This window comes from Corythoichthys intestinalis, chromosome 15 (assembly GCF_030265065.1).
Source record: "Corythoichthys intestinalis isolate RoL2023-P3 chromosome 15, ASM3026506v1, whole genome shotgun sequence".
Taxonomy (NCBI): domain Eukaryota; kingdom Metazoa; phylum Chordata; class Actinopteri; order Syngnathiformes; family Syngnathidae; genus Corythoichthys; species Corythoichthys intestinalis.
In genome coordinates, this window is record NC_080409.1 from 47,762,637 (window position 1) to 47,785,254 (window position 22,618).

At 38.0% G+C, this 22,618-nt stretch overlaps 1 protein-coding gene across 1 annotated transcript; it reads left to right on the plus strand.

Annotated features, from left to right (window-relative positions):
• The first annotated feature begins 578 nt into the window (after window positions 1–578).
• Window positions 579–21,168, plus strand: mtfr1l (mitochondrial fission regulator 1-like). Its single transcript, XM_057859994.1, has 8 exons — window positions 579–727; window positions 5,636–5,783; window positions 5,911–6,018; window positions 6,083–6,192; window positions 10,500–10,711; window positions 10,787–11,180; window positions 13,985–14,127; window positions 20,029–21,168. Exons 2-7 carry the CDS (start codon window positions 5,769–5,771, stop codon window positions 14,100–14,102), a joined length of 957 nt encoding a protein of 318 aa, XP_057715977.1. The 5' UTR covers window positions 579–727; window positions 5,636–5,768; the 3' UTR covers window positions 14,103–14,127; window positions 20,029–21,168.
• Window positions 21,169–22,618: the final 1,450 nt, after the last annotated feature.

Below are 22,618 nucleotides of genomic sequence, written 5' to 3' on the forward strand. Positions count from 1 at the left end.
TTGAGCATAATCCGACAGAATTGCAGGGGTGCCATTTTTTTTAGCCAACACTGTATATCTTTGGTTATTATGGCTTTATTATGTTCCTGAATTTTGTGTTGTCATCTCCTATTCGTCAAGGGGGAAAAAAAATAACTTGTAAATAGAAAAAAACCTTTTTTTTTAGTTCACACATTTAAAAAAAAAAAAAGAATTACGTGGCTATGATGCTGGGTGAATTAAAAAACGTTTATTTTTCCAGGTAAGAATGAAATTTACTGCTTCTCTAACATTCACGAAAAACCAAGCTGTTTGAAAATAGAAAAAAACTGCTCACTCAACTGACTAGTGTTGTTTAGCGAATGGTCCCGATGCAAGATGGCCGACAAGTGAAAACACCCTTCCTTTCGGCTCACAGCGCGCGTCATACATCTATACGATATCAATGCCTGCGACTCTCTCCGCTCCAGTAATAAATAAACATAAAGTGCAAATCATTGCGTTAATATTTTAATCCGCGTAGTACACAACACCAACATAAAGTCCCTCTAAACTAAATTTGAACCAATAAAAGCGTGTTCAACGCAAACTCTAGGGGCGCAGTGTTAGAAAAATCATCACACATTCACCGGAAACGAACCACCGGCTTCCGCTGATGAACATCAACACTACTCACATTGAAAGACGAAAAGGATAACTTGCGTCTGTAATAGAATTCCTCTCTTTGAACCTCTCCACTTTGTAGGCCGTAAGTTTTGGTTATGTGTTTTTCGTTTTTATTGCCGAATTTCAACGAATTGTCCGGGAAATGGGCGCATACTTTAAGGGTCACCGTCTGCGCTACCGAAGCTAACGCACGGCCTTTTGTATGTGTGTGTACTAGATATCTTTAGCAGCCGGGCTAAACAAATGTATTGACACAGTTTACACTATTAGTCTCTTTAGTGTCCTTTTTGAAATCATTTTACTTCTTTAAAGTATCCGAGCAGAGTGTCGACGGTTTAGGTCGTAACTAAAAGACCTGCTGTTGGTTTTTCATTGAGTATAATTCATAACAATTCTAAGGTGCCTCAAACTATGCATACCACTCTTTAAGCTATTTGGCTTTGACACGATTTTATTCCAGAAATTATTGTCCATCCGTCGTTTCAAAGTGGCCCTGCTGCAATTGCTTTATGTTCATGCAATGGAAAAAGGATATCTTTAAGTAGAGCTGCAGCTATCGATTATTTTAGTAGTCGATTAATCGATGAACTAGTTCGCATAATCGAGTAATCGGATAAGGAACATAAAAAATGAAAATACTAGAGCTGAGCCTCAAACGGTATAGAAAATTAAATAAATGAGGGTATATGTACAACAAAAGAACAATTGGCTAACTTACATAGCAAAAGTCTGCTAGCTTGAATGCTATTAAATGCTAACTTTTTTCCCCCACATATTCCTTCAAAAAAAAAAAAAAAAAAAAAAAAACAGCTAAATTTACTGGTAAACTAAATTACAAAATTACAACAAACGGCTAAATAAACCTTAAGTCAGAAAAAAACTTAGCTTATGTTAGTCTTAGTGGGGAGCAGCTGGATTCAGCCATGTGCAATGAGTTATGTCATATTCACTGTTGCCTCTAGAGGGCAGTGTATCCACTCAAATCAATAAAACAAAATGCAAACACTTTCAAAACAAAGCATTACAATGCCGCTTTAGTTCAAAGAATACTCAAAGCAGCAAAGTTTAATCCAAATCTTTTTTCTAGTCTAATTACTCGAGTTAATCGATTAATCATTTCAGCACTACTTGTCTAAGTACTCGATCAATTTATTCATTAGTTAGTTCGAATAATCGGGTAATCTGATTACCGTAATTTTCAGACAATAAGCCGCTATTTTTTTCCTTCATTTTGATACCAGTGGTTTATAGTCCAATGCGTCTTATTTGTTGATTTATTTGGGTTAATATGTAACATTTTATTTGACAGCTGTGTCATAAGTCTGTCATAATTGTGTCATGACACTATCATGGGCATTAATAAATGCTTGTGACAGATGTCATTTAGTGACATAATTTACCAGGTAATACTAACTCCATTTAAGTCCAGCTTGGATCTTTTACATCCATTCAAAGGTGAAATAATTGGCCGGTTAACACTAAATGACATCTGTTATAAGCATTCATTAATGCTTCGGACAGTGTCATGTCATAATTATGATTGTCTAATGACAGTCTTATGTCTCCACTGTCAAATAAAGTGTTACCAAATACCATAACTAGCAATTAATGAAAAAATCTGGAACAGTAACTAAAGAAATGTTTAGCACAGAACATGATTTTTTATATTTTACATCTGTAGCACTGCAGTGTATGCTTGGAGGCATGTTGGAACACAACAGTGTTGACAGCAGGTGGCAGCAGAGGTTGCCTGTCTCCCCCAAAGCAGCAGTGATGGCCAAATAAAGTTTCTTGAAGCGATGAAGCCTTGCAGCCAATTGGTTCAAAGTTTCATGGTGGTTCAATTGGTCTTATGACAGTCGTATGATGCCGCTGACAAATAAAGTGTTACCGGTTCATATCTTTTGGTGTAAATATCCCATTATACAGTGAAAACAGCTGCGACTTATAGTCCAGTGTGGCCTATATATGAATAAATTCTGTTTTGGTGCCAAATTTGGTGGGTGGCGACTTATAGTCAGGTGCGTCTTATATTGCGAAAATTAGGGTACATACATTAAATGCTTTGCCAAATAAATTTTAAGTGCCATAAAAGGAAAGAAACAATTTTATGCTAGCAATAATATTTATTTTGGCTTACTAAGATTGTACTTTCAAAAGAGCATTAAATGTGAATACAAAATAAAATTCCTCAAAAAAATTAATTAGGCTCTAAGTACAACAACAGAACAATTAGCTAACTTGCATGGCAAAAGTCCGCTAGCTGAAATGATATGAAATGCTAACTTTTTTTTTTTTTTTTTTTAAACATATCGTTCAAACACATTTTCCCACAAAAAATTCTAAATATACAACTATATTACGATTTGGTAAACAATCATATCAGTTTAAACTAGGGCTGTCAAAATTATCGCGTTAACGGACGGAAATTAATTTTTATAGTTAATCACGTTAAAATATTTGACGCAATTAACGGACATGTCCCACTCAAACAGATTAAAATGACAGCACAGTGCAATGCCCACTTGTTACTTGTGTTTTTTGGAGTTTTGTCCCCCTCTGCTGGCGCTTGGGTGCGACTGATTTTATGGGCTTCAGCACCCATGAGCATTGTGTAATTATGGACATCAACAATGGCGGGCTACTAGTTTATTTTTTGATTGAAAATTTTACAAATTTTATTAAAACGAAAACATTAAGAGGGGTTTTAATATAACATTTCTATAACTTGTACTAACATTTATCTTTTAAGAACTACAAGTCTTTCTATCCATGGATCGCTTTAACAGAATGTTAATAATGTTAATGCCATCTTGTTGATTTATTGTTATAATAAACAAATACAGGACTTATTTACTGTTTATTGAATGTATATATCCATCTTGTGTCTTATCTTTCCATTCCAACAATAATTTACGGGAAAAATATGGCATATATTTTATAGATGGTTTGAATTGCGATTAATTACGATTAATTAATTTTTAAGCTGTAATTAACTTGATTAAAAATTTTAATCGACAGCCCTAGTTTAACCCTTTAACACCTAAGCCTATTTTGGCCGAATTTGCATGCATTCGATGTTGCCTTTATATTTCAAAGAAAAAATTCTTTACAATGGCCAAGTTGGGTCCCTTTTTTGAGGACACCTTGAACTTCATGTCTAAACTGTTGTTTTCTTCACTGACCAATTATAATCCACATTTTAGACCCAAAAAGACAAAAAAATCCCAAAATCTTTTTTCAAAATTTGTAATGTTGATGTCCCATTGACAACCAAACATGCTCGACCAACCGTTTTGAAGCTTGATAATATTAATTCAGTAGAAAAAAATAAGATTGAATAGTTTTATGTTTGACAATTCAACACAAACAGCAGGTATGGTCATAGGCGTTTTTGGCCTTTACACATACTATGGTCAAAACAGGTTATATACTGTGCAAAATAGTGAGAAAAAAAATTATATATATAATCTAACACAAAAAGGGTTTGGAGGATATCTCTTTGTGAAGTTAGGTGTTGTACCCATCACCTTATCAAAAGTATATACGTACATGCAATCAAGCTTCTCCAACACACATCTACATAAAAATTGAAAAGATTATAGTGAAGAAAATATATATATATAACATTGAAAAAAAGTATTTTAAAAAATATTGACAAGTAGTTCAGTTCAATTCAAAATTTTCAGGCATGCAATAAAGTTTTTTTATTTTTTATTTTATTTTTTTTTGCGCACTCAATAAAGCTTCTTCTTCAACAGGTCACGGAGCTGCGTCACACACAACGTCACACAGCCTACTCTTTCGCCGTTTGCGGCTTTGCGCGCTGCTGTCACTTCTACTCGCCGAGACGCCGACCCATCCCAAGAAAACGACAAATACGGCTCATCTTCTTCCTCGAGTTAATGAAATAATGCATTAGCTTGCGCTAAATGTAGTTTTAGATTCATTCTGCACGTTTCAAAGTCGCTCGCGCGGGACGGATATTTTTCGGCACAACACCCGGCTGTTGCTTGCTTCGCATGCCTCCCTTTCAATAGTTGGCGCTTCGCTCGAAAATTTATTAAAAATGATCACATTCGGTTCGTCCTTCTTGACATCACAACGGCTCTTGGGATATATATAGTCTTTTGTGTTGCTTTCGGTTTTGAAAAAGTACCAGAAATGATGGAAATATTGAGATGGATACATGGTCCATGCAGCGTTTTCATGCATATTTATGAGTGCAATAAAAATATAAAATTCAAATGACATTATCTCCCGTTTTTCTTGGTCGATTGACTTCAAATAAAAAGTGGTTTGGACATCAACTTCCGCACTTTCAAATGAGACCAACCAGCGGCCCGTGGGTGACATAATTACAGCGTGACGAAGCTTCAAAGACGATATGCGTAAACGCGTCGCTGCCGACACGTTCGGTGTTAAAGGGTTAAACAAAAACTTACAAATTTATGTTGGCCTTAACAGGGAGCAGGTGGATTCAGCCACGTTAAATGAGTAATGTCATATCCAGTGTTGCCACTAGAGGGCAGTGAATCCGCCCAAATCACTAAAACTGTCTGTGAATGCTCATCTTTTAATTTCATTGACAACACTAAACAATGACATCCAATCCATTTTGAGTGGGAGAAGATGGTAGCAAATAGCGATCCATTTTGACTGGATCACTATTTGCTACCATCTTCTCCCACTCAAAATGGATTGGACGTCTCGCTTTCATGTATAGATAATTGTAATAAAGAATTTGACGTATTACGCTTATTAACTCAACATAGCTCATTGTCAATTTTGGTTCATCCAATTTAGTTCAGGTTGTGCGTATTCTCTTGATTTTCAGTAGTCCGAATTCAGGAATCGTGTCATGTCCACCACTTGAGTTTATTTACAATGAAGCGTCCTTAAAACGTCATCCAGTTTATTAATTTGTTCCATAAAAGTTCAAGTTATTGAGTGTAACTTCTCTCTCTCCCCGCTTGTGTCTCCCCAACAGATGCTCTGACTAATCTCTAATTTACATCCCGAGAGTTGTCAGATTAACGTGGCATCTGCTCAGTCATTTGCTCAGTCTTGAGCCATTAAGAGCACCAACGCACCGGTGTTCCCCAGCAAGCTGAGCTGTCACCATGGAAACCGAAACCGTAAGTCAGCCTTTTTTCAGACGCTGCATCAATTAGCACTTTAGGAAGGTGCTGGCATGTGCAATTTGCACCGATGGAAGGTTTCTTGGTTTACCGAGATTGATTCTCTTGTCTTTATTGTTTGCAGGACGTTATTCCTATCTGGCAGAACAAGCCTCATGGATCCACTCGCAGCGTGGTGAGGCGAATAGGCTCCACTCTTCCGCTCAAACCACCACAAAGAGCATGTTTTCAGGTATTGTCCCTTCATTCTTGATTTCTTGTCGTTTCTATGCATTAATATAATCTGTAAAAATCAGGAGCTACCAGGCCTGACTTCTCTTCGCCCTATGGACGGCCCCATGGTTCCTACCTTGGCAGATATTGCCTGGATAGTTGCGGATGAAGAGGAGACGTACGCCAGAGTGCGGTAAAGACGGATATGTTCTCCTTTCTTTTGGATGTAGCTTAACTCATTCACTCCCAGCCATTTTCACCGGAACAAGGCCCTTCCCTCCTGGCAGTTTTACTGGATTTGGACTGATTTTGCAAGGCCCACAGAAAATTCTGTTCTATTGCTATATAAACATGGAACCCACCAAAAGAAAGATTAGACTCTCTTCTTTCAACAGAAAAAAAAGTTAGTTCATATCTTTTTCCATTCTTTAGAAATCAGCATTAGAAAATAGCTTAGTTTTGAGCAATTTTCCAATTTCTGATGAAAAAACAGAGAAATTGAGTTTTTTGTAAAAGCATACATTTCAAACATAACTTTGACTTTAACACAGATATTTTTCGCTTTTGTGACATCCCAAATATCTGAGTAATGTTTTCGTTCTACAAAATAACATAAACAACAAGACAAATAGAGCTTTTGATCGCAAAGTAACAATTTATTTACACATAACTATTGAACTGGTCCTGGTCTTTGTTCCGACTGACTTAGCACAAGACAATTAAACCAATGAGGTGGTTTCAGTGGAAACAAGAAGCACCTGACTGCAATCAACTGATTGCACTTGTAAGACATCAGATTGGTGAAAGGCTGGCCTCATGACGGGTTGGAACAAAATCCCGGGGCACTTTGTGGAATAGTTTGCCCACCCTTGCTTGAAAGGTCTGTGGTGAGTGATTAGAGCTGGGAATCTTTGGGCACCTAACAATTCGATTACGATTCAGAGGCTCCGATTCGATTATAAAACGATTATTGATGCACCCCCCTCCTTTTTTTTCCCCCATGTTTTGTACATTAGTTCCAAAATGTTTCAAAAATCCTTTCAGGCTTAACCAAACTACTATTTCAGTATCAAGTTAACATATAACAGTAAACAAATATACAAAAATAACAGTAAATAAAATACTCCAGTCCCCATTCTGTATCAGCAGCTTTAAACTACATTCAATTAATTTATTGTTGTGAATCAACCGTTACAGTTGTTAAAGTTGCTCCCGTTATTCCATAATCGATCGGGTCCGAGCACTTCATTTTCAAAGTATCGGAATCGGCAAAAAAATATCGGACATGCCTTTTTTTTTAATATATATATATATATATATATTTTTTTTTTTTATTAAATTGTTTTCTAATTGTATATAACGTTACAGACTAAATGTCTTACATTCATCCAGAGTCTTTAGTTTTGGCTTAAAGTAGGACTATCAAATTAATCGCATAAACGGCGGTAATTAATTTTTTTTTAATTAATCACGTTAAAATATTTAATGCAATTATTGCATGCGCTGCACGACCCACTCACGCATTGTCGCGTTCAATCTATACTGGCGCCGTTTTACCTATAAATAGAGCTAACAGGCAGCGTAAAATGAATTGAGAGAATTTTGGCAGTCTTTGGAGTCTTTTTTTTAATTGGCTAAAGCCTTAAAATCCCTCTCTCAACAATTAGAAATATCGTGGGAAGCAATGTGGGGAAGAACGGTAGTGGTTGATCTTTTCCTTAACATCCTCACAGTCATGGTTGCACTTCCCGTCATGCATTTGGGCAGAACAGTTAAATGGCTACAGTATCATTTACTGAAAGCTCAACAAATACACTAGATGGCGATATTCACTCACAATATACAAAGTCACAAGTCTTTCTATCCGTGGATCCCTCACAGAATGTTAATAATGTAAATGCCATCTTGAGGATTTATTGTCATAATAAACAAATACAGTACTTATGTACTGTATGTTGAATGTATATATTCGTCCGAGTTTTATTCATTTTTTTCTTAATGCATTGCCAAAATGTATATGATTGGGAAATATTATCGGGAATGATTGGAATTGAATCGGGAGCAAAAAAAAAAGCAATCGGATCAGGAAATATCGGGATCGGCAGATACTCAAACTAAAACGATCGGGATCAAAAAAACATGATCAGAGCAACCCTAATATTTTCCCTTCTGTCTACTTTTGACATGTCAAAGTTTTAAAACTTTCATCATTTGAAGATAGATTCAAGACAAGATTTTGCTGATTTAGGAGTATTTTAGATAAAAAGTTAATTAGATTCACTACAACAGAGCCTTCGCGAGAAGTCTACTGCTTTAAGATGGCGGCTGTTTACTAACGCGTCCGTCATTTCGCATCTCTGTTCAATAATACATGTTCTAACACCGCCGTCTTCTGTCATTTTGCATCTAGTTCTACATATATATGATATCTACTGTAGCCGTTTGTTTGTAGCAACTAGCAACCGGGCGTTATTTGTAGCGGCTGTCGGCCGCAGTCAGGTATGATTTTTTATTTTTTTTTATCTAGCGGCATGAGTTGAACATGATATTTACTCTGGGTCCATTCCTCATTGCGTCCCGAAGACCGCGCTGACTGTGTTTTACTTCCGCTTTACCTGGTATAATTCAATAATCGGAATTTGAAAGTTTGTGAATCGTTGTCGAATCTTCCACGGCCGAATCGCGAATAATCTAAGAATCGGAAATTTCTCACGCCTCTATGAGTGATCATCACAAACTAAATGTAACTCATAGCGTTAGCATAGCATTCGCGTTAGCATTAACTGTAGAATAGCGAGCATCCTCTGAAACTGTTGTTGTGTTTTTGTTTAGTTTGTGTCGGCTATGATTTATAGTAGTAGCGATCTGTGCTTCCGGTTGCAAATAAAATCATTGGAAAAAAACTCACAAAGTTGGCGTTGTCATCGTAGATGCTACAATACGTGCTCCTCTGTTGATGTTCATTCAATATTTTAGGAAAACTTTTTTTTTTTTTTTTTTTTAATTTACTCTTGGACAAAACCTTTGATTTTTTTTTTTTTAACTGACAAAAACATTTTGATTTTTTTTTTTATCCACTAAAACTAGGCAAACGCAAACATATTTTGAAATGACTAAAATATGATAAGACTACTTGGCATTTGGTCCAAAAAATACTAAGACAAAAATTAAAATGGCTTCCAAAAACAGCACTGATTGACACCTGCTCAGATGTGTTAGTACACTTCTGTTAAACCCACAAAGAAATGTACACTGTCCCGAGTCCCGGCTATGAAATAAGACCTTGTGGGGGGGGCTTAGGTAGTTAAATCTGTGCAGGCTATAATAAAATCTCAAGTCTAATAAGTTATTCTATGGCAAAATGTTTTCCCCAGTGTCGGTAAAACAGCTACGTGACAACTTTGTTCGCAAGTGAAAAGCTTAATTCTACTATAGCTGAAACGATTACTTGAATATTTCGAGTAACTCGATTTAAAAACAAATTGATCGAGGAATTTCACAGCCTCGAGGGATCATTTAAATTTCCTAGCTCTAAACATGACGTTTTGCCCGGACTACTTTTAATGCAGCACAACGCGCTGACATCACGCATGAATATAGAGCTAATGACGAAGAAGCTAATGAAAGCGAAAAGAAAGGCACCAAGAAAAAGCAGAAATTGTCAAAAGTGTGGGCACCATTCAAGCTGAAGACCAAGGCGAACACTGTTTCATGCATTCACTGTAAGATAGCGCTTGCATAAAAGTAGAGCACGCCTTCAATGTTGCAGCTCCACCAAAGGCACCCCGTTTACTCCGAGAGTGGAGGAGGGATACTCGGGATTAGGTCAAATTAAGTTAACGTAGCGCTTATCAATAAGATTAACGTTACTGTACCTTGCTAACGTAACGTTAGCCCTGCTGAGGGCTAGGTTTCTATTAATTATGACTACTGTCGATGCGTGGCTAATGTGTCTTTCATATAGGCTTTATCTAATTTGTAAAACACAGCGCTGTAGAGTGATGAGGGTGTAAAATAAAAACATAATAAAGCTAACTGTCAATTTTAGCTCAGTAGTTATTGATGGATGAAGCACCAAGTAGCACTGGTTCCTATTGTGCTCCAGTACAGCAGGTATCCTACATATATTTTGAACAATGCAAAAACTCAAAATCCTATACGGACTTAAAATTTTGACTATCTTAAAAACTTAACTAGAATTTAAAAATAGCTTTACACAAATGAAAATTCAATTGATACACGTGGGAAAAACACCTAACTTTTAAGTGGTTTAAGTATTATCAAGGGTAATGACTTTTTTAGGTAAGAAAAAGTTATTATTTTTTTATAATAGGTTTTTTGAGTAAAATCAGTGATTTTTTTTTTTTTTCTAGTCACATCTGAGAAGCAATTGTTGCCTGTTTTCATCAATGTACATCTAAAATAATTTTCAGTAGAATACTCGATTACTAAAATATTCGATAGCTGCAGCCCAAATTTTTTGTTTTTTTTTCTCTCCAGGAGTGACAGTCGCCCTTTGAAACACGAGTGGAGGCCCACACCACTCCTGGTTCTACACAGGAACTCATCGGTGCCCAACTTCCGACGAGAGGGCAAGCGAGTGGAAGGCTTGAGAAAGCCTGGCGTTACCGCACTAAACCGCACTACCGCCCTGCAAGATGAGCTGAGCAGACTTCGAGCGCAAATTGCAAAGATTGTGGCCGGCGATACTGGTAAATCCTTTGTTCTTCCTGTTAGTCAAGAACATTACAACTGGAAATTTTACGAATTTCTTTGTTTCATTCAAGGCTCCAACCCCTTAACTCCTGACCTGCTCTCCCCTGACGACACCACCATGAGCTTTTCCATGGCGCCCTTTGAGACCACTCCCTACCAGCCGGCGGCTACGGCAGCCGCCTCTTTTGTTATTAGCGATGTCACCGAGGAAGATGAAGAAGAAGAAGAGGAGGAGGAGGAAGAAGAAGACGACGACAAAGACATGGTGTCCGTGGTGTCGGAGTTGGTCCCGGACCCCCTCCCGCCAGTCTCTATGACGGCATCTGCCACCTTCGACCTGGACCGGCCCAGCATGGACTACCGCGAGGCAGAGGAAGACACGGTGTCCCTGTCAAAGTCCACCAGCTTTGCCGACGTGATGGACATCCTGAAGGACATGAACCGCATGAAGATGAGTAAAGACAGGTAGAAACTCTCTTTATGATGTATCTGAAATCTTAAATTTACAGGTTGAATGTGCCTAATACGTGTGGAATGGAATCAACGTTGGGTATTAATAGGGTTTTGTACTGAAACCCGGTATCAGTTTGGTACGGTTCCAGTAACCGGACCCAAAAAACCCCAACATTTTAGTGCCTTTTTTTTTTTTTTTTTTTAACTCCGCTCGCTTGTTCTGGAAACAAGCGTGATGTTATATATACAGGTACTCCCCGGGTTACGACGAACTAGACTTACGCGACCTCAACTTTACGACGCCGGAGTCTTGTCCGCCATTTTGTTTCCAGTCGTTTTTTTTTTTTTTTTTTTTTTTCACTTGCATAAACGGTACCTTATTGCACCTCACAGTATCTTATTTTTAACTTTATTAATATGACATGTTCTGTCCTTGCTAAACGTGAAGATGTTCAGCTTGACAGACAACAAACAAGGCAATTCTGCTTTTTTAAGCTTTTTACTTCCTTCACTTTTGACAGTTTGTAAAGCTGTAACCCACATATGTACACTTATGTTCAAACTGACACGCATTTTAACAAACACATGACACAAAACAGTTGTTCAAACGTCCATCTAGTCTGATCAATATGTAAATTCAGTAGATTAAATTAGCCTAATTTGCCTAACAAACGTCCACTAGCTTAAATGCTACGAATGCTTATGTATTTACAATTTCATATCAAATCGCTCAAACTTAACTCCACAAACTGTAGCTGTAAACTTAATCACAAATGCATACACAAACATATATTAGCTGAAACAACTTACAGCCTGAATGTGGGCCAATCCAGAGCGAATCTATCCTTTATCCATGTCAGATGTCTGAGTCTGCTCTTCAGTCATAAAAGGCGACAGTCCAGCTAGACCCAACGCTGTCACCAGAGGGCAGTGTGTCTTCCATCATTAAACAAAATACCATACTTTTCGACTTTTTGGATATTTTGAGTTTTAGGGGTACTTGAAGGGTTAATTCCAGCAGCACATCTCATCACTAGAACCCCCGCAACACACCACATCACCCCCATTCTCTGTCAACTTCACTGGCTTCCCATCAAACAAAAAATCAACTACAAGATCCTCATCATCACCTTCAAAATACTCCATGCCCTGGCCCCTCCCTACCTTTGCGATCTTCTCCGTCTAAACAATCCAACCCGTTCACTTCGCTCTACCACTAGTCTTCCCCTCTCCGTCCCCCGTGTCTGCCTCTCCACCTTTGGTTCCAGAGCTTTTAGTCATTGCGCCCCCCAGCTCTGGAACTCCCTACCCCCTGATCTCTGCAGCATATCTACTCTATCACTTTTCAAATCTAGACTGAAAACACACCTGTTCACTCTTTCTTACCCACCATAACCCCTAGCTCTTATATTTTTACTTCTTTTATTGTGCTTTTAATTTTTTATCCTTTTAATACCTTTTTATCGTACTGTGATTCCATGCCTCTTGTGAAGCGTCTTTGTGTGTTTTGAAAAGCGCTCTAGAAATAAAATGTATTATTATTATTATTATTACGATTTGAGCGGAAATTCGGTTTCCACCAGCGTAGGAACTAGGAACGGAACTCGTTCGTAACCCGGGGACTACCTGTTTATTGTATTTATATACACAAGTATATTATGTAGTATGATAAAATCCAAATTTTATTTTGTATTTATTTATTAATACGATGTTACTTGTGTGTTTAATGATTTTACTATACATAAAACACTACTAATTGATGATATGATTTAACAAGAAAGAGTCAACGTGCTAAACTTCGGCAAGGTAACATGCTAATGATTAGGCAAATCGCTAATCAATCGCTAACTGTTATCCCACAATACTAATCACTAGTTAGCGCAAATTCTCAGGCTAAATGCTAATCAGGAAATCCATTACGTAATGACATCCGGTTTGCCTTTCACAATTGTACCGAACTCTCTTTTAAATAAAATAGGTCTATAAAGATAGACACAAAAGAAATCTTGAATCAGGAGCCAGAATAATAATTTAGATTCAATTGAAGTTTATTTCAATTTGGTCAAGTTGTTTGTGGGGTTTTCTTTTTGTTTTTTTTGGCGGGGGTATTGTTTCAAGAACCGTTTCAGCACTGGAAGCATTTTCAAAAGTACCAAGTAGTTAAAACTAGGGCGGTCAAACGATTAAAATTTTTAATTGAGTTAATCACAGCTTAAAAATCAGTTAATCGTAATTAATCGCAATTCAAACCACCTATAAAATATGCCATATTTTTCTGTAAATTATTGTTGGAATGGAAAGATAAGCTACAAGATTGATATATACATTCAACATACTTTACATAAGTACTGTATATTATAACAATCAACAAGATGGCATTAACATTATTAACATTCTGTTAAAGTGATCCATGGATAGAAAGACTTGTAGTTGTTTAAAGATAAATGTTAGTACAAGTTATAGAAATGTTATATTAAAACCCCTCTTAATGTTTTCGTTTTAGTAAAATTTCAAAAGTTTTCAATCAAAAAATAAACTAGTAGCTCGCCATTGTTGATGTCAATAATTACACAATGCTCATGGTGCTGAAACCCATAAAATCAGTCGCACCCAAGTGCCAGCTGAGGCGACAAAAAACCAAAAAACACAAGTAACAAGTGGACATGACACTGTGCTGTCATTTTACTCTGTTTGAGGGGGGCATGTGCGTTAATGCGTCAAATATTTTAGCGTGATTAATTTAAAAAATTAATTACCGCCCGTTAACGCGATATTTTGACTGCCCTAGTTAAAACCCAAACAATACTCAACCCTAGGTATAACAGAGGCTGTACGTCATTGAGAGAAGAAGACTCGGCTTCCCTGATCTCGGAGGCACTGAGGAAAAAATTTGTCCTGAAGGATGAAGACAGCATGGCCGTGAAACGGAAGTAACACCTCACCGGTCCTGCTTCTCCATGTAAGTCATAAAGCATTTTTAACCACATTAAATGTTGTCAAGATATTCAGATCTAGAGATGTCCCAACTAGTCGACGGTTAAAAAAGTCTAAGGGGCCAAAAAATACATATGTGTGGAAAGATGAGAATGGCAGAGCGCAAGCGGAGAAAGCGACACAAAGCCAAAAAAAGCGCACCAGAGTGACCAAAGCATGGACTTACTTCAACGAAACAAAGGAGGGTACACTATCATGTGCAGTCTGCAATGCCAAGCTTGTCGGCCGTGAATGAACACCTAAAGCGCCGTCACCCAATTTTAATTTTGGAAGACGACAGGAGACAACAAGCTGGCAGATCGTAAGTCCATACAAACAGTGTTGTAAATAACGGCGTTAGAGTATAACTGCGTTATTTTTGTCTGTCGTGAGTAATCTAATTAATTAACTTTCCCATCTTTGCAACGGCGTTACCGTTACTTAGGATGTGAAGGCGTGCTTTACTGCAATTTGGTCGAACGACACGAGATGTCTAAGAGACACTGAAAGAGCAGAGCGGGAGGGGGAGGAGGGAAGGGCGTTGTGACGCCGTTGCAAAGATGATGCTTTGGGGCTCAGACCTCAGAGCGTTAGCATAGTATTCGCGTTCTAGCTAGCATTAGCATTTAGCGTGGCGAGCGTCATCTTAAACTCTCTTTTTACATACAGTTTGTGGCATTCAGGTGGGTAAAATTAATTGAACATAATGGACTGTTTTCCTGTCGAGTGTGCATTATTGTCACCAAGTGGGCGTTGTCCTTGTAGATGCTACATAAGTTTGTTTTTTATTACCAAAAATAGTCCCTTGCCCTAAACTTTTCTTGAATGACGTATCCACTTTGTGCGACTAAAAAAAAAAAAAATAAACAAATAAAATAAACCGGAAACACTGGCCTGTTGACTATAGTCCATGACTGTACTAATCTTGCATACTTACATTATAAGGTATTATGTATATGGCGGAAAACACTCAGGTGACTTGAAGTTCCGCCCTGAGACCCCAATTTGGCCAAATTTCAAAATTGTCCGATGTGCGATGCATCATTGGAAAGCTTAAAATCTAAATTTTCTGGGGGAAGAAAAATTTTGAATAGGAGGGCATTTAAAAAAAAAAAAAAAATGAAACAGCAAAATCCTAACTAGAGGTAAGGGCACGAGAGAGCATATTAAAGACACCATGATTTTAACGAGATATTATCACATACTTACCTCTTTTTGATCCAAAAACTCCATGTAGCATGTATCACCAAGTGTCAAGGCACAGCTGTGAATGGCCACAGCCGTATTTTGGGGGGGTTTATGGGTGAAACATGGTAATATAACAAGGGTCGTGATGCAGAAATCGCCAACATCAAGGAGTGGTCGAGATTTAATTTTCATATAGTTACCCTTTTAAATGTGTTTTTTTTTTTTTTTCTCCCCCAATTTTTCTTTGTCTGTACCGATTATTTATCATTGAAAATATTGAGGAAAACGCGACAGTAAAAAAAAATATATATATACAATCAAGCGATAGTTATGAGGCAAATATCCGTGACTTATTTACAGACACCATGTTTTTCATTGTGACGTAATTTGTTTGACTGTTTAAAATATGCGAGTGAATAATTTTTCAAATTTGTTTTTTTAAAAATAAATATTAGACCTCAATTAATGATTCAAAGCTAAAAATGACACATTTCGAATAATAAATTATATAATATAAATTATTAATTATTATTAATTATAAATATATAAATTATAAAACTTATAATAAAACACATTCTTCAGCCTCTAACGTATACAGAATTTTTAATCTTTCTAGGTCATAATACGAATTGTACAAAAGGTAAATAATGTCTGGGTGGCAATTCAAACTTGTAAACAAAACCAAGTGTACTCAAAACAAAGGAGGGACTCCAATGCAAACAGAACTCAACCAAACATCACAAGGACAGATAATCTTAATGACATGGAACTGGTCAATTGGCCACTGAGTGCCCTGGCCAAGATCTTAAAAGGCGGCCAAAACCTGGACAACGCGCCTGCCTGGATCGAATCAACTGGATAAACTAACTGCTGAATTATGAACTAATCTACTGGATCTAATCAACATAACTAGAGCTGAAGCAAATACTCGGAGCAACTCGAGTAACTCGAGTTTAAAAACTGATCCGAGTAATTTTATTCACCTCGAGGAATCGTTTAATGTTGCCAGCTAAGCATCTCGTTTTGCCCGGACTACTTTTAATGTGGGACAACGCGCTGACGTCACGTGCGTAGAGGAAGAAGCATTAAAAAAAAAAAAAAAAAACCCTTACTGCAGCCGACAGCCGCTACAAACTACGCCGACGTTGCTAAAAACTATGCCCGCATGATGCTAGTGTGGTAGCAGCTAGTGTCCGATTCGTCTCATAGATATCGCATGCATTTAGGACTAGATGCGAAATGACAGACTCGGCCGCGTCTGGGCAACGTTAGTAAACAGCTGCCATCTTTAAGCAGTACACTTCTTAGCGCTAATAAATATAACGTTACTGTCACTCGCTCATGTATCGTTAGCCCTTCGGAGGGCTAGGTTTCTATTGATTATGACCACTGTCGATGCGTGGCTAACGTGTCTTACATACAGGCTTTATTTAATCTGTAAAAACATGGCGCTGTAGAGTGATAAGGGTGTAAAATTAAAACATAATGAAGCTAACTGTCAGTTTTAGCTCGGTAGTCATTGCTGAATAAAACACCAAGTAGCGCTGGTCCCTAATGTGCTCAAATACAGCAAGTATCATAAATTTATTTTGAACACTGCAAAAACTCAAAATCCTGTCAGTACTTACAGTTTAGACTAATTTAAAACTTCACTAGAACTTAAAAATAGCTTGACACAAATGGAAATTCAATTGAAACACGTGAGAAAAACACGTAGCTTTCAAGTGATGTGTGTTATCAAGCGTAATTACATTTTTAGGGAAGAAATGTTGTTTTTTTTTTTTTTTTTTAAATAAGCTTTAGAAGTTTTTTGAGTGAAAGCAGTGATTTTTTTTCTAGTCACATCAGAGATGCAATTGTTGGCTGTTTTCAACAATGTACATCGAAAATAAAGACATTGATTGACTGAAAATGGTTCAATATTGGATTAAATGTCTTTTTTTCCATGTATATTGATAATTGCTCGTTACCCAAAAAAAATGTTTTATCTGATTACTCGATTAATCGATAGAATTTTCAGTCGATTACTCGATTACTAAAATATTCGATAGATGCAGCCCTAAACATAACGAGCACATGGACACGATCGACATGGACTACTGGGAAAATGAACAATCAAGGGGGATGGTTAAATTAAAGAAAAAAGAAAAAAAAGAACCATGTAATCACTACGCAATCTGAATGTCAAAAACTGTTATTCGATATTTTCTGCGTCCTAAGGTATACTGGGGGCGGGTTTCAATAAGCTTCGGCTTCTCCCGTCTGCCCTTTTCTTTTCGGGTTGAATTAATTGTAAACACATATAATTGCTGTATGTTTGTTGGATTTGTCATGCCTGAAGGGAAATAAATAAAAATAAATAAATAAATATAATTACTTACCTTTTTTTTAATGGCTGAGTTGGAAAAAAGAAAGCGGTTGCGTGACGTCTGTAAACGGGGGTCTCCAGGGTAAAACAGGCAAATTAGAGATAGTTCAGGGGCTTAATGCACCATGAATCTGCTTTGGCAGCATATAGATATTAGGGGTGCAACGGTTCAGTTAGCCCACGGTTCGGTTTGAACCTCGGTTTTGGGATCACGGTTTCGGTTCGGGTTTGCTTTTTTTTTTTTTTTTTTTTTTTTAAACTGCCTTTATTTTGCTTTTTAAAAAAATGAAATAACACTTAAAATGTAAACATTTTCGACTGTTAAAATGCCACTTAGCTCTTTGGCAAGTGTAGTGACTGACTACTGAAATACACACACAGTAGTAAAAAAGTTACTTGGCAAAGTAACTGTTGATACCTTTCATGTTTTTTTTTCATTAAAAAACAACAACAAACAAACCCAAAAACATAGTAACCTTTGCTATGTTTGGAGGTCATTTAATTTTGTGAATCAACCGTTAAATGTGATAAAATTGCTCCCGTTTTTGCCTTAGTTCCCTTCTGTCTACTTTCGACATGTGACTTTCATCCTTTAAAGATAGACTCAAGTCAAGATTTTGCCGATTTAGGAGTATTTTGGATAAAAAGTTGCTTAGGTTCGCTCGGAAGGTTTACTACAACAGAGCCTTTCTGAGAAGTTTACTGCTCTGAAATGGCGGCTGTTTAGTAACGCTACCAAGTGTCATTTCGCATGTAGTTCTATATGCATGAGATATCTAGGCGTAGATTGTATGATGTCGGCTAAAGTCAGGCGTAGCCTAGCATCGCGTTTGCTACAGCGTCTCAACACACACTCTTCCCTCTCCGTGTCTGACTTTTCTCGCGTCATTCAAGTATTAACGAACATTGGCTCTTGCAGAAACGGTGACCAAATCCGAACGGATGAAAAAAAAAAACGCAATGCACGGAAAACGTGCATATTTTGATCGTAACGTACGGCGTACACATTTAAAAATCAGTGCTCACTTGTACAAATTACGACGAGACCGTACAACCTGATAGGTATGAATTATAGTGGACCGTCACAGTTAGGTAGTAGCACTCTGTAGCACGGGACGTCCAACTATCAGCGGTCAGGGCGAAACTATGTGCTTTCGCGAAATCATCTTCGATGGCTTTGCGTGCCATTTCATAAATGTCAGGGATTATGTTGTTGGCGAAATATGTCCGCGAGGGAACAATATAACGCGGGTCAAGCGTTGCAATTAAATAAACGAAGCCCGCATCTTCAACTACGGAATATGGTTGCATGTCTTTTGCAATGCACATCCCCACTGCGTGGGTTATTTTCTTGTGTTTTTCTGACCTGATATTGTAAGGCTTTTGGAACGCCTCTTCTGTAGACCCGTGTGTTTTCACTGGTGTCATCTTCGGGGTTGTCCTGCTCTGAGAAAGCGATTTCTGTGGGTGATGCCGGCTGAGGTGCTGAGTCATGTTAGAAGTGTTGCCTTTAGCATAGGGAACAAGCGCTGAGCAATGCTTGCAAATTGTTTTATTTTATTTTTTCAATATTTTCTCCCCGTCTGCATTGTAGTCCACGGGGAAACCGAAATGTTGCCACACCGCAGATTTGAAAGAAGACGGTGCTTCCTCAAAATTCGGTCTGTCGACTCCTCCGCTCGCCATAACTTTTTTTGTTTTCTTTCTTGTTTCACTTTCACCTCGCTCGTAAGCGAGAGAGGGCGTTACTCGGCTCCTATTACACAGGTGCTTGACAGCGATTGGACATTTACTCGCGGGGCGGGAATTTCTCCACAGCTGCGCTTCACGTCACACACAGGCACACAGAGTTTGACCAATTCATTCCACAAGCGTTCGGAATAAATTACTGTAATTGCAAAACCAAAAAGGCGCGGTTCATAAAGGCGTATTGAACCGTACAGGGCGAACCGTACGGTTCGGTTTTGAACCGCAAACCGTTGCACTGCTAATAGATATATTGTTATGTCAAACACAACAGCTCTTTTGGCTTAAAGGGGTACAAGAGCAGAAACTACTTTTTCAGCCTTATCTGTGTTTTCCGCCTTACACATTTTTATTTGTGACTTTTTAAAATGGTTATTTATGTGCTAATTTGTATTTTAATAAAGAATTTAAGTGTTTCAAAATGTTTTTGTGAATTAATAAGTGTCAACAAAAATTTAACTGCTAGATTAGTTTAAAAAAAAAAAAAGACTTCTCAACTAATCGTTGAAAACTGCTGACTCATCGGGAGAAAAATAGTCGTTTGGGACAGCCCTATTGAGATCTTCTTTTTCTGTTCATTTGTAGGTGTAGTCATGGACTGCGACCTTACTCCTCGGACCTGGATGCAGCAGCTGCCTGCTGCCAGTTAGTAAACAAAACTGTATGGCATAGTCCATTTCACACTCCGGTTTTCAGAACAAATGAATTTGAACTGAGGAGTAACCAGTGGCCCCTTTTTAGGAGCACTTTTTAACCCTTTCTGCGTTGAAGAGGTGGGTTTTTAATTAGGACATTTTCCAGTTCTGTATCATACTTGAAAATGTCTGCGAGGATACACACAACATCTCTTAAATCGTTGGATCAACATAAGAGTCATAAGGTGACGTGTATGCGTTTAGCCAATATAGTTAAAACGGGGGTGAGGAATGACATACTAATAAAACAAATTACTCCTTGATCTTTCGGCCAATTAAAAGGTGTGTACACAATGTATTTGGAGTATGTTTATTCTGAAGTTGTCCACCCCTCAACTGAACAAAGTGTGAGACGTTTCAAAGGATCCAAGCTTTTGACGGCCTTTTGAAGTACAATGGGAATGCCTGATGAAGCAAAGAAAATTGAAGTGTGTGTTTGTTTTACATGACTTTGTATGGGAACATGAGAGTTGTGACTATGAATATTCCTGGTACCGCCTTACCGCACATCTGTTGCCTGCTCGGATGCCTGATGTAACTCACCCCCATCCCTGATTGTGCCACGAATATATTTTTATTACCCGTCGCTTATTCCCATACAATATGTGCGTTATTTGTTAACATTTATTGAGTGTAATGTGTTTTGAGCCACCAATATATGGGTAGGAATAACCCCCTCACAATTGTTACTTGCTTTACTTCCTCATGCATCCTTTGACGAGATGACAAATATCCTTAAGACATTTCAGAGCATCATGACAAGTTAGAATTTACCTCAGTTTCTCAGCATCGATCCCTTTCGTTGGGTTGAACATGGCACCTCCACATTGTACCGCATGTTTTTCGATATTATTTTTGTTATGTGAGGATTTGTAAATAAAGATGGGCAGATGTTTTGAAACTGTTTCTCTTTTCATCTATGGCAATAAGAGTATTGTGTTAAACTAAACTCCGTGAAGTTGGGCCCCCATCAGATGCAAATTTATAGAAAAAATTATGTCACTGGTTTGTGCTGGAAAAAAAAGTTTATGCCGCTATTGTTTTTGTACAGAGCCCCCCGGGTGCCAGGGTAGAAAAAAAAAGTCATAGCTCATCTGTAGGTACAGTTTACTAATCCGTACCCACAGTTTACTAATCTGTACCCACAGTTTAGCAATGACTAAAAATAGCTAACTGACAAATGAACACTAGTTCAATTAAGCACGCACGGACACGTCAGCAGCACAGAAAATTTGCAAACACAACATGCCATATTGATTGATGACACCTGAAAGTGAAATTTTAGACTGCTACCAAAAAAAAAAAGTGCAATAGTTACCTTTTAAAACCCCTTTGTTCACCGAGGACAAAACGTGTAGGTGCTTGCTCGGTCGGTCCCTCGGCGTTTGGAGTCCCTGCCAAACATTGGTGACTACTGTTTCCGGGTCATTGCTAAACTGTGGGAACAGTTTAGTACAGGGGTTTTCAACCCAGTCCTCAAGGCACACTGTGGGTCCTGGTTTTTGTTCCAGCCGATCCAGCAGAGACAGTTGAACCAATGAGGCTTCTGCTAAAACAAGCCACACCTGACTGCAATCAACTGATTGCACTTGTAAAACACCAGATTGGGGAAAAAGTGTTGTCATCTTGTTTGGTAAGAATGAAATCCTGCACCCACAGTGTGCCTTAGTGGAATAGGTTGGGAACCCCTGGTTTAGTAAACTGTAGGTACAGATGAGTAATCTGTGGGTACATATTAGTAATCTGTGGGTACAGATTAGTAAACTGTGGGTACACAGATTAGTAAACTGGGTACAGATTAGTAATATTTGGGTACAGATTAGTAATATTTGGGTACAGATTAGTAATCTGTGGGTACAGATTAGTAATCTGTGGGTACAGATTGCGAAACTGGGTACAGTTTAGTAAACTGGGTACAGATTAGTAATCTGGGTACAGATTACAAAACTGGGTACAGTTTAGTAAACTGGGTACAGATTAGTAATCTGGGTACAGATTACAAAACTGGGTACAGATGAGTAGATTGTGGGTACAGATTAGTAATCTGTGGGTACAGATTAGTAATCTGTGGGTACAGATTAGTAAACTGTGGGTACAGTTTAGTGAACTGTGGGTACAGATTACTAAACTGTGGGTACAGTTTAGTAATCTGTGGGTGCAGTGCGAAACTGGGTACAGTTTAGTAAACTGGGTACAGATTACTAAACTGGGTACAGATTAGTAATCTGTGGGTACGGATGAGTAAACTGTGGGTACAGATTGCTAATCTGTGGGTACAGATTAGTAATCTGGGTACAGATTGCGAAACTATGGGTACAGTTTAGTAAACTGGGTACAAATTAGTTATCTGGGTACAGATTACTAAACTGTGAGTACAGTTTAGTGATCTGTGGGTACAGATTAGTAAACTGTGGGTACGGATTAGTAAACTGTACCTACAGATGAGCTATGATATTTTTTTTTCTACCCTGGCACCCAGG